This window comes from Aulonocara sp. 'chitande type north' Nkhata Bay, linkage group LG18 (genome assembly GCF_057382095.1).
Source record: "Aulonocara sp. 'chitande type north' Nkhata Bay isolate Kocher_YH1m ecotype deep benthic linkage group LG18, A_spYH_male_GT1.1, whole genome shotgun sequence".
Lineage (NCBI taxonomy): Eukaryota > Metazoa > Chordata > Actinopteri > Cichliformes > Cichlidae > Aulonocara > Aulonocara sp. 'chitande type north' Nkhata Bay.
In genome coordinates, this window is record NC_141361.1 from 32195477 (window position 1) to 32208496 (window position 13020).

General features: G+C 42.3%; 1 protein-coding gene across 3 annotated transcripts in view; it reads right to left on the reverse strand.

The window, feature by feature from the left end:
• rbfox3a (RNA binding fox-1 homolog 3a) overlaps nucleotides 1-13020 on the reverse strand; it is a 611006-nt gene that overhangs the window by 48030 nt on the left and 549956 nt on the right. For all 3 annotated transcript variants that reach the window (XM_086272040.1, XM_086272037.1, XM_086272038.1), the window contains 3 exons: nucleotides 9624-9677; nucleotides 3324-3416; nucleotides 1835-1895 (listed from right to left, as the gene is read on the reverse strand). In XM_086272040.1, coding sequence (XP_086128166.1) covers nucleotides 1835-1895; nucleotides 3324-3416; nucleotides 9624-9677 — 208 coding nt within the window. The remainder of the gene's footprint in view (nucleotides 1-1834; nucleotides 1896-3323; nucleotides 3417-9623; nucleotides 9678-13020) is intronic.

Consider the following 13020-nt stretch of genomic DNA (forward strand, 5'->3'; position numbering starts at 1 on the left):
CTGAGCTCTTTCTTAGCAAGAGTGTGATGAGTCAGTCATTTTGGAGGGACTTAAACAGTACAGCTGTTTGGGGATCTGACCAGACAATCTTCCTCGGCACCTCCTAAGTGCCATGTCCTAGTGGGACTACCATAACTCTCGCTGGCTTCGGAATCAGCAGCTTCCCGTTTGAGCTGGAGGAGGTAGTTGGTGAGAGGGAGATGGACTTCCCTGTTTGCTGTCCCTGTGATCCAAACATGGAGTAGAAAATGGATGGATGGATTGTATAGTGAACTTTCTTATCTGGACTGTCATAAACATTATCACTCTGCCTCCAGATGGAAGCATTTTAAGCATTCTTTATATGGTTTAAGGTAATAAACAATCAGTTAACTCGGTAATCCTAACTCTTGGTAAATTTTTCTCTTCTTTATTTTTCTTTATCACAAATGTCATCTTTCTTTCATGTTCTGAATGAAAAAAGAAAAAGTAATTATTGTACACAAAGTTAATTTGCTAAAAAAAAGACATTGAGGGTGACTGACTGTAGCGCAGGAAGTAGATGAGGTTGCTGGTTCAAACCCTGGCTGCCCCCAGCCTGCATGCCAAATATCCTTGAATAAGATAGTAACCCCTCTGATGCATCTGAGTGAACTGTAGACTTTACAAACAGTGGATGGTCCTCTAGAGCAAAGGTGTCAAACTCCAATCTTCGATCAATATTAGTAGGTCATGCATGCTGCAGTAGCAACCCCTAACCCTACTCAAGTAAATTTAAATACATTTAAGTAAATGTTAAGTGTTTGGAAAATGTACTTCTAAAAGTACTTTTATTGCACCATGTTCATTCAGTCATGAGCTGCTGTAACATGGATCAAATGGCTGAACTGTCACCTCAGCATGCAGAGTCTATACAGTCTTGTAAATGACCTACTAATTTAATTAGATGTACTGCTGCAGGGACACATGGAGAAGTTTCAGGACCCCGGCCCTCGAGCACTGGAGTTTGACGCCTGTGATCTAGACAAACACTGTGCAAACCCCACCTCCCTCACCGCCGCCCCAGCATACATGCTGGAGGTGTTCTGCGACACACGGTGATCCAAAGCCACACATATTGATGGTAAATGTGAAGTGGGCTTGATAGTAAAAGACTTTGAGGTGACAGACTGAAGAGACTACCAATAAAGATGTGTGATGTCAGGGCTCACTATGGCTCTGCACAAATAGGACAGAGGTGTGGTGTATCTGTAGAGGTACTAACACGTCTGACCACTCCCCCCCATTATCTGCTTTCTTTTCAGTGCTTTCTCCTTCCATCATCACAAAAGTGTGTGTAAGGGATGGAGGAGAGAAGCATGTACTCTAAAGGCCCTTCTCTCTCTGTTTATGAATGAGTCCTGGCTCTTTTTATTGGCTCTATTCCTTTATCCATTCACTGTGTCATCTATCACAGCATCATGCTGTGTACCACATTCTCCATCTACTTGAAATCGCTCCTCTCAGCTCTGATGGCCCTTTCTCTTTGCTGCTCTTTTCTTTTACCTTTTTACCGTCCATACGTGCTTTAGATTTCAGTTTGCTATTTGTGTTTGGTTTAATGCAAAATGTAATGCCTCTTGACAAATATTGGTTTCATTAATCAAATGTTAATTGGTTTGGCATTAAGGCACAATCTGGTGCATATTTGTATCTTTTAACCTTCATTCCACTCAAGCTTAGTCTATGAAAGGCTAATTGTTTACTTCTCCTCTTAAACAGCTCAAAAAGGTTCTTGTTAAAAACAGTGAAGAAAATGCAGAGAACTCAGGAGAAGAAGACATGAGAGTGGTAAAAACATGAATGGAAACTTTACCGTTTGTGTAAGGGTTAGCCATCTTTTTGTTCGTCATTACTCTGGCGGTGGCATTGTTCACCTGTCAGCAGACAAAAAAAAGGTGTATAATAAGACAATGTAAGATATACAAAATTAAACATACACAAAAAAGCAAAAACTGAGCTTGCAATTAATAACTGCTAATAAAACCACTCTCCATGCAATGCTGGTATTTTGTCAATTCAACAAGTGAGGGTACATGCACTCAGTCTAATTGAAAGAATCAATCATAACATTCAACATCAGATAAAGAAAAAGAAAAAATACAACAGGGAGAAAAATTTATAAAACAAATTGTTGTTTCAATGTCATATTTTAAAATATTTTGGGGTTATTTATGTTTCAAAATGCAGTTTCCATAATAATGTTAGTGTTCCTGTTTCTCTGATATGCATGCTGCTAATTCCACTGCTTTGTAATACTAAACAACATCTGACTTATATTCCTTCAGAAGGATATAACTCGCGTTAATGAAGAGCGCACTTATGAATACGGAAATTAGTCCCCTGTTCTATCCCCACTAACCTGTCAACTGATCACATGCATCTGACTGTCTCAACAGTATTAGGCTGCTCCACACAACAAAACCTGTAATTCTGGACAAGTTCAGCCCTGAAAACTGATTCTGAAGAGGAAAACGGATGTTTATGACTCAGGGCTGGCATTATACACATTACACTAATCTGTGGTTGTTAGCTGTTTCATTATGTATCTTCTAGTTCAGAAAAAACTGTAATGACGGGTAACAAGATTAAAGCCTGAATATCACCTGTGATTTATTTTTACCTGGTCCCATTTCTATCTAAGAGCATAACAAGTTGAACTCACCCTCGTACACCCTTCATGCAACTGCCCGAATATCAGTTACAAGTATTTGCGACAAACTGGATGTAAATTGACAGATTTTCCAAGTCAGTATTTTCAAAGTAGAAGAACTTCGCGTTTAGACATTAGTCTTAAATATTTTAAAACTGAAAATTATGAAGCGTGAAAAGACTGCGAAACTTAAACTTGAGGTGCCAAGGATAAGGAACTACCGGAGAATAGTTTTAACAAGGAGCAAAGGACTAGCAGTGGGAAAATACTGTAAAATACATATTTCTAACTTAAATAAAACACAAACACATAACACAAAGAAAAAAAGAAAACATCTCATGCACATGGCACAGGCACAAGTATACGTGAGAGGAGGCAAAATGTATCAAAAACACTACCACAGTGCTGAATCGGTGTCTTTCTCACACACGCACACTTACGGATCAGGTTCAGCATGCAGCGTTCAAGGTGCAGCAGGCAGGGAGAGAGGTGGAGGAAATGATGAAAGAAAAGAAGAAAGGGGTGGAGTAAGTGAGGAAAGTGGGGAGTATGTCAGGAAATATTAGGCAAGCGAAAAAGGGAAAGAGATTCAAGGGGAGGAGAAGGGGAACAGCAGAAGAGGGGGAAAGGAGTAAAGGGAGACAGGAAGCACCTCTATTTTTCGTCCCTCTACGATTGTACCATTTAGTTTCTCCCGTGCATGGTCAGCATCTGCACTGGTTTCAAATGTTACAAACCCAAAACCCTGCAGTGGCCAGGAGGTGGGGTTGAAAAATCAAGCAACAAAAGAAGGACGTCCAGAAGTAAGATGATGAAACAAACAGGGGAAGATAGAGAGAAGAAAAAGACATAAAGGACAGATGAGAGAGCTTCAGGTCTGAATCATGCAGAAAAGCCAGAGAGATGTCACGCTGATCACACAAATATGGGAAACAGCTGGAGTCACACTGAAGAAAGGTGGAAACACAGGACTTAGATGTTCATGTCATTATATATACGTGTGTTGTTGTGTGTGTGTGTTTGTGTGTACACGCGTACGTGCGCATAGTTCTGTTCACTTCATTTCAGTTTTATTTATATAGTGTTAAATCACCACAACCATTGCCTTGAGGTGTCCACAAATAGAGATAAAACAGAGAAAACCCCAACAATCATACGACCCCCCATGAGCAAGAGCTTTGGCGGCAGTGAGAAGGAAAAACTCCCTTTGCACAGGAAGAAACCTCCAGCAGAACCAGAGTCAGGGAGGGGCGGCCATCTGGCACGACTGCTTGGTTGTGAGGGGAGAAAGACAGAACCAAAACATGGTGTGGAAAAGAGCCAGAGATTAATAATAACTAATGATTACATTCAGAGTGATGTGTAAGCACATAGTGAGTAAAATGATGAATTAAAAAGAAACAGTGCATCATAGGATGCCCCTAACAGCATAGGCCTAATGCAGTGTAACTAAAGGAGAGCTCAAGGTCACCTAATCAAGGCCTAACCTAAAGTTTTATCAAAAATGAAAGGTTTAAACCCAATCGTAAAAGTGGAGAAGATGTCCAAAGTGCGAGCTGCTATCACAGAACAGGGATCTCAGTGTCATGCTTAGTCTTGTGGCAGGCAGGATGTAGGACTCAAATGCAGGACTCGAGACACGTGGGGATGAACTAAAGGAGGCAGCTTTATGGCGCTGTGAAAAACTCAAATACTAAATACAAGAAACAAAGCATAACACCTAGAAACTAGGAAACCAAGAACCCAGGAAACTAGAAACAAAGAAACTAGAGATTAGGAGTTGACGAGAAACAACAATGGAAAACAGGAGCACTGTGAGGTAATGATGCGACAACGGGCAGAGGAAAACACAGGGCTTAAATACACAAGGGAGTAATGAGGGAATGAGACACAGGTGAAGAGCACAGCTGGTAATCACACATAACGAGAAGGAGGGGAAGCAAAAGTGAAAACAGTGAGTATGGAGCCAGACTGTCAAAGTAAACCAGGAAACATGAGAAAGCATAAAGACGCAGACGTGACATTGAGACATGGAGACATGACAGACTGGGGACACATGGAGACAAGCGTGACGGGACATAAAACGTGCAACATGGAAAGGCATAGTAACAGAAAGCTAAAGACTAGAAGCTAACATACACGAAGAACAATAAGAACCAAACCCATGAATCAAATCTAAATCTAAATCAAAGAATATAAATTAATCAAAAAACACAACACTGGGTCACAGACACAGTACTGTGACACTGAAAACTGAAGGCTCTGCCTCCCGTTCTACTTTTAAACACTCCTGGAACCACAAATAAGACCACAGTCTGAAGCGAAGTGCTCTGTTCGGGTGATATGTTATTATGAGGTCAATGCGATGAGAAGAATTTTAAATTCAATTCTGGATTTATAAGTGAGCCAATGAAGATACGTCAGTATAGGAGAAATATGCTGTCAGTATTCTTTCTGTAACATTTTGGATCAACTGATGTCTATTAGACAGATATGATTCAAACCACCACGACACAGTACCTGTAATACCTACAGCGTGCTATAATTGCAGAAATAAAATATAGACAACAGTATCGAACGCTGCACTGAGGTCTAGCAGGACAAGCACAGAGATGAGTCCACTGTCAGAGGCCATAAGAAGATCATTTGTAACCTTCACTAAAGCTGTTTCTGTGCTGTGATGAGCTCTGAAACCTGACTGAAACTCTTCAAATAAACCTCTGCAGATGATCTGTTAGCTGTTTGACAACTACTCTTTCAAGGATGTTTGATATGAAAGGAAGGTTGGAGATTGGCCTATAATTAGCTAAGACTGCTGGGTCTAGAGATGCTTTTTGAGTAAAGGTTTCAATGCTGCCAGTAACGGCAGGACTTCTTTGAGCAATCTGGCAGGATTGGGGTCTAAAAGACATGTTGATGGATTAGTGGAACTAATTAGTGAAGTTAACTCAGAAACATTTAAATTTTGTTTGTGAAGAAGAAAAGAGCAATTCAAATCTTCCTGGTAGAAGAGAGGGTTATTTCTCTGCGCCTTTGGGTTGGGGAACGGGTTATGACGGTCGTCTGTGCTTATCAGCGAATGATGGTTCAGAGTACCCGTCCTTCTTGGAGTCCCTCGGCAGGGTGCTGGAGGCTGAACATGAGGAGTCTGTTATCCCACTGTGAGAGTTCAAAGCTCATGTGGGCAATAACAGTGAGTCCTGGAGGGACATGACTGGGACAATCGGCCTGCCAGATCTGAACCTGAGCGGTGTTTTGTTACTTCTGCACAAACCACAGTTTGTCCATCACAAACACCATGTTTGAGCATGAGGGTTACATGTGGCAACAGGACACTCTAGGCCAGCGGTCCCCAACCCCCGGGCTTCGGACCGGTACCGGTCCGTGAGTCGTTTGGTACCGGGCCGCGAGAGTTGAGGCTCAGGTGTGAAATGTATAGTTTTCAGGGTTTTTTATCAGTTTTCAGCATTATTTTGTTATCGTTTTTATCGTTAACTCGGTTTTCCTGGGTCTTTTCACGTGTGTTATGAATAAATCTTCTTTTTTTCGGTACCGGTACTAGTTTTATTTTGTTGTATTTATCCGCGACACCTTAAAGGCCGGTCCCTGAAAATATTGTCGGCCATAAACCGGTCCGTGGCGCAAAAAAGGTTGGGGACCGCTGCTCTAGGCCGCGGGTTAATGGTCAGTTTTGTAATTGTATCAACAGATCTGGGGCCATATGTTTTGGACACTCAGGTAAAGAAAGGGGCTGAGTTGTCAACTGATCGCCACCTGGTGGGGAGTTGGATCAGGTGGCAGAAGAAGATGCTGGACAGACCTGGTGTGCCTAAACATACAGTGAGGTGTGAGGAGTGAGTCAGTGACCTAAATTCCTGAAGGCCCTGGATGTTGTACGGCTGTTTTAATTGACATGCCTCTACAATGTTGAGTGGAGATGAGGGGTGGAACCTCTGGGTGTGTGCCAACTACAGGGGGATCACACTCCTCAGCCTCCCTGGGAAAGTCTATGCCAGGATGCAGGAAAGGAGTGTCTGTCCGTTAATTGAACCTTGGATACAGGAAGAACAATGCGGTTTTCATCCTTGTCGTGTAATACTGGTAGAGCTCTTTATCCTCTCAAGGACACTTGGGGGTGCAAGGAAGTTTTCCCAACCAGTCTACATGTGTTTTGTGTGTGAATGTGTGCGTGAATGGGTGGATGACTGGATATGTAAAGCGCTTTGGGGTCCTTAGGGACTAGTAAAGCGCTATATAAATACAGGCCATTTACCATTTACCATTTTGTGGACTTTCAAAATGCATTCAACCATGCCCCTCGGAGTGTCCTGTAGGAGGAGCTTTGACAGTATGGGGTGTCTGTCCCATTGTTATGGGCCATTCAATCCTTATACAACCATTGCAAGAGCTTAGTCCACATAGCCGGCAATAAATCGGAGCCATTTCCAGTGGGTGATGAACTCTTCCAGGGCTGCCCTTTGTCACCGATTGTGTTCATAACTTTTATGGACAGAATTTCAAGGTGTAGCCAAGAAAGGCTTCCACTTGGGTGGTTTCAGAATCTCATCTCTGCTTTTTGCAGACGATATGATTCTGTTGGCTTCATCAGGCGATGGCCATTCACAGCCGACTGTGAAGCAGTAGGAATGAGAATCAGCACCTCCAACTCTGAGGCCATGGTCCTCAGCTGGAAAAGGGTGGAGTGCCCACTTCAGGTCAGGGACAAGTTCCTGCTCCAAGTGGAGGAGTTTAAGGATCTTGGGGTCTTGTTCACAAGTAACAGGAGAACAGGAGATTGATAGACAGATTGGTGCTGTGGCTGCAGTGATGTCCGTCGTGTTGTAGAGAGAGCTGAGTGTAAAAGTGAATCTCTCATGTGACAGGGATGCCTCCTGGGCACCTCTCGTGTAAGGTGTTCAGGGCAAGTCTCACTGGGGGGAGGCCCCGGGGCAGACCCAGGACATGCCGGAGAGATTATATCTCTCGGTGGGCCTGCGAACACCTTGTACCATACCACCACATTAAAGGAATGCTTGGCTCAACAGAGCCCCGATTTTTGTGTCAGTCTGGCTACAAGACAAACCGATCAATGGTACTTGAAATTGTACTTGCTCATAGGTGTTCCAATGATAATTGAGATTCTCTCTCCAATAGTGTAGGATCTTTCTCTTGCAATCAAAAGCACCTTGAGAAAACTTTTGTTGTCAAAAAGTGCAACATAAATAAAACCGAAGTGAACCTGTAGCTCCACCTTTAGGTTTAGACCAGGGGTGTCAAACTCATTTTACATTGCGAGTCACATTTAGCCCCTTTGATCTCTTTCTGTCAGTGCAAAAAAGATACATATTTAACAGTTTTTCTACATGATGAAGGAAAATTTGCTATGACAAAGAACTCTTTGAACTTTAACAAAATAAATGTGTAAAATTACAGAAAAAGTTTTGGTAGCTCATTACGCGGAACTATACAGTTTTTTGTTTTTATTTTTATTTTTTTTGTAGTTGTAAAAAAAAAGAGACATTTCAACAGAAACTTTTCTGTTTTTGCACAAAGTTACAGAGTTTTTATTAGAGACAGAGCTAAGTGTTTTTTAATTTGGCATAATTTGCAAAAGTTGAAATTTCTTTCGTGTTTAATAGCAGAAATGAGTCTTTCTTGTCAGATGTAATTTCTGGGGGACAAAAAGAGCGACTGACAACACTGCACACAGCAGTGGATTGGGGTGTATTAAGCAAGCAAATAATGCAGAAAATAAAGATTTTTGGCGGGAATTAAACTGAGAGATAGAACTGTGCAGGAATTTATTGAGGGGAAAGGAAGAAAGCAAAAGTAAGAATGAATTCATTACAATGTTACTCAAAGATGAAGTGTAGTTTTGATCTTCTTTGCTGCTGGTTCAGTGAAACCTGCAGTTTCAGAATCAGTAAAATGTCAGCACCTGACTGCATGTCCATATGTGTTTTGCCGCGCTTTGTGTTTACATCTTCTTGCGGAATCTGTACCTGCTCTTTAATCATTTGCTGTTTTAGCTGTTTGGTGGTTGTTGACATGGTTTTGTGGGCTTTTAGCTGAGATTCTGATGCTTCTGTGGATATCACACTTCTATATTGGAATAACAGATCTGATGGTTCATCCTGTTAAACCACATGTTCTCGCTTTCGCCTCGCTATCGGTGGCATTGGGTTCCAACAAGTTAATTGTTTATTGCCTAATTACTGTGTGTAGTATGAATGGTCATGGGAGGTTTTTATCAGTAGGAAAAGCTGTAAAACTTGAAAATACAGTTAAAAGTCCAAAACACATGCTTGTGCTTGTTTGTGATTAGCAGCAAACCAAACAGGTTAAGAATAAAAATTGCTTCAAGTGGTCTCTTCCTCACTTGCTTATTGGGACGATCCTGCACTTCTCCACAACTGGTGCTGGTACATTAAATTCTGTTCAACAAGGTGCACGAGCACACAGGGGAAGTATGGGAGGAGGTTGGGTTGGACAATCCAGTGTTAGGAATACATATGGACTAATAGGCTGCTTTCAGTGTGCAGTGACTGGTCTGTAGTCTGTACAATTAAATCGAGAAAAGAATAAAAAATCATATTAACCCATCGGCTAACAAATGCGTCAGCATACTGGGCAAATGCGCAGTATACAAGATTACCAGTCCAGTTCTGCCATGACACGAAGAATACTAGAATCCTACTGTCATCTTAAAAAATAGCAAAGATTCATTGTTTGTCCAAATGTACAGCAGGTAAGTAAAGTGCCGAAGCCGCCCGGAGGAACATGTCACTGATAGGACAGTAATTACTGTTAGGCAGCAGGAATGAGCTGTGATGACAATGAGAGAAGTGAAGGACTGCAAGAGAAACACAGGAAACGGGACAAATACAATCAGCAGGAACATTTTATGTTTGTTTGAGGTGTGTTCGTGAACGTTTTATTACATTGCACTTACCTTGGAGCCTCGTTCATTAAAAATAATCTCCACGTCTAAAATCTTTCCAAATTGCTGAAGAAGGGAAGAAGGTGGGTGGGGCATAAAGACAGAGAAAGAAAGACGGAGAAAATAATTAGACTATAACACAAGAAATACTTTATTTATGTTTAGGAAAATCCCCTACTGCTTTCTCCAGCTGGAAAATGAAGTATTTTAAAACCATCTTTAAAAAAAGACAAGTAGTCTGTACCAATAGTAGCATTAGGAAATTATCCATTCACTCTTAGTGCTGTTTAATCATGTGTTTGGCTGATCATAGTAATAAAGAGGTTTGAGTGAATATGTCTGCACTCGAGAAAAATGAGCACCGTGGGAAGGTAGTAGGCAGTTGAGTAGCAACACCCCATCATGGCTATTTGTTTTCTTAGTATGCATACCACCACTGCAACTGCCTGCCAGATCTCACCTAATCATGCATTTGGCTTCTACAGCTTCCCACATAGCAAAATGGATCTGGCCCACACAATGTGCTTACACATGGCCCAAATATCGCAAAGAATGATGGCCCTTTGGTGGCCCACATCTGGTGGCCAGTGGTGACCCACACATGGGCCAGCACAAGGCCAGGTGCAGACACACTGCTAGCCCTGTGCTGGCTCAGAACAGTTTCAGCTCTGGCCCCAGATGTCAGCCTAATGTGTACCTTAATCAAGCCATGTAATAACAACATGTGCCAGAACATAATAGTGCAAAAGCAACATGACAAAACTCTGTTCAGACAGTGAATGGACTGATTCTTATATAGCGCTTTTCTACTCTCACAGATTACTCAAAGTGCTCTATACAACATGCCACATTCACCCAAACACACACTTTTTCTAAACTGAGTGCTTCACGACTACATTCATACACATTCATACTCTTGACATGCAGACTGGAGGAGCCAGGGATCGAACCACTAACCATCCAATCAGTCGGTGACCTGCTCTACCTCCTGAGCTACAGCTACCCAGTAGTAAACATGAGTAAACCCTCGCTAGGTTTTGGATAAAGTGTACACTCACAAACCTGATAAACCTGCATTTGAAACGTTGGCTACCATAGCAGTATAGTATTGCAACATGGCATTTGGGTCTTCTTACTAAAATAGGAAAATAGGAACATAAATAGTGCCATCATTGCCAGACCTGGCCCACATCTGGGTGACATACACCCTGCCATGACACCAGTCAGTCAGAATGCTATGAGCCTGGGCCACATCAACCAACCACAATCAGGCCAGATGTGGCATGCCATCACATAAACAGTGTCATCTACGCCAGGCCTGGCCCATATCTGGATGACATATCACTTACCCATGCCAGAAGTCAGCCAGCAGTGCAGGCTTGACACCAGGTTCGTGTCAGACCTGTCTGCTATGTGGGCTATCTTTAGATCTAAGTAATAGTTTTAATTAGCTCCATGTTTCATTTTATTTGGCTAATTGCTGTGAACTGAGTGCTACACACTCCGACAGACTGATGTCTGTGGTGAGTGTGAGACTGTCAAAAATATAAATACACTAAACATGTAAACACACCAGTATCTGCAGCAGGAACAACTGTAATTTGAGCTATTCTTGGCTAGGTTATACAAAAGCGAGTTAGGAAAACATGCAATTAATTTGAACTGTAAAGTATTTGGGGCTGATTTATGGACCCATCCAATACAATAGAATTCTAAAGAACTTTTTAAAAACAACAGTGGACAAAATACTGTACAAATCACCAAAAGAACACAAGACAAAGCAACACAAACAATAATAAATACAAGGTAAGATCGTCAAAGGAGCTTGCAAAGAAAAGCGTCTGGACTTCTTTAAGTTGCTTGAAGACGTTTCACCTCTCATCCGAGAAGCTTCTTCAGTTCTAAGGTCAAATGGTGGAGAGTCCCAGATATACAGTGGGGCAAAAAAGTATTTACTCAGCCACCGATTGTGCAAGTTCCCCACCTAAAATGATGACAGAGGTCAGTAATTTGCACCAGAGGTACACTTCAACTGTGAGAGACAGAATGTGAAAAAAAAATCCATGAATCCACATGGTAGGATTTGTAAAGAATTTATTGGTAAATCAGGGTGGAAAATAAGTATTTGGTCAATAACAAAAATACAACTCAATACTTTGTAACATAACCTTTGTTGGCAATAACAGAGGTCAAACGTTTACTATAGGTCTTTACCAGGTTTGCACACACAGTAGCTGGTATTTTGGCCCATTCCTCCATGCAGATCTTCTCGAGAGCAGTGATGTTTTGGGGCTGTCGCCGAGCAACACGGACTTTCAACTCCCGCCACAGATTTTCTATGGGGTTGAGGTCTGGAGACTGGCTAGGCCACTCCAGGACTTTCAAATGCTTCTTACGGAGCCACTCCTTTGTTGCCCGGGCGGTGTGTTTTGGATCATTGTCATGTTGGAAGACCCAGCCTCGTTTCATCTTCAAAGTTCTCACTGATGGAAGGAGGTTTTGGCTCAAAATCTCACGATACATGGCCCCATTCATTCTGTCCTTAACACGGATCAGTCGTCCTGTCCCCTTGGCAGAAAAACAGCCCCATAGCATGATGTTTCCACCTCCATGCTTCACAGTAGGTATGGTGTTCTTGGGATGCAACTCAGTATTCTTCTTCCTCCAAACACGACGAGTTGAGTTTATACCAAAAAGTTCTACTTTGGTTTCATCTGACCACATGACATTCTCCCAATCCTCTGCTGTATCATCCATGTGCTCTCTGGCAAACTTCAGACGGGCCTGGACATGCACTGGCTTAAGCAGCGGAACACGTCTGGCACTGCGGGATTTGATTCCCTGCCGTTGTAGTGTGTTACTGATGGTGACCTTTGTTACTTTGGTCCCAGCTCTCTGCAGGTCATTCACCAGGTCCCCCCGTGTGGTTCTGGGATCTTTGCTCACCGTTCTCATGATCATTTTGACCCCACGGGATGAGATCTTGCGTGGAGCCCCAGATCGAGGGAGATTATCAGTGGTCTTGTATGTCTTCCATTTTCTGATGATTGCTCCCACAGTTGATTTTTTCACACCAAGCTGCTTGCCTATTGTAGATTCACTCTTCCCAGTCTGGTGCAGGTCTACAATACTTTTCCTGGTGTCCTTCGAAAGCTCTTTGGTCTTGGCCATGGCAGAGTTTGGAGTCTGACTGTTTGAGGCTGTGGACAGGTGTCTTTTATACAGATGATGAGTTCAAGCAGGTGCCATTCATACAGGTAATGAGTGGGGGACAGAAAAGCTTCTTACAGAAGACGTTACAGGTCTGTGAGAGCCAGAGATTTTCCTTGTTTGAGGTGACCAAATACTTATTTTCCACCCTGATTTACCAATAAATTCTTTACAAATCCTACCATGTGAATTCATGGAT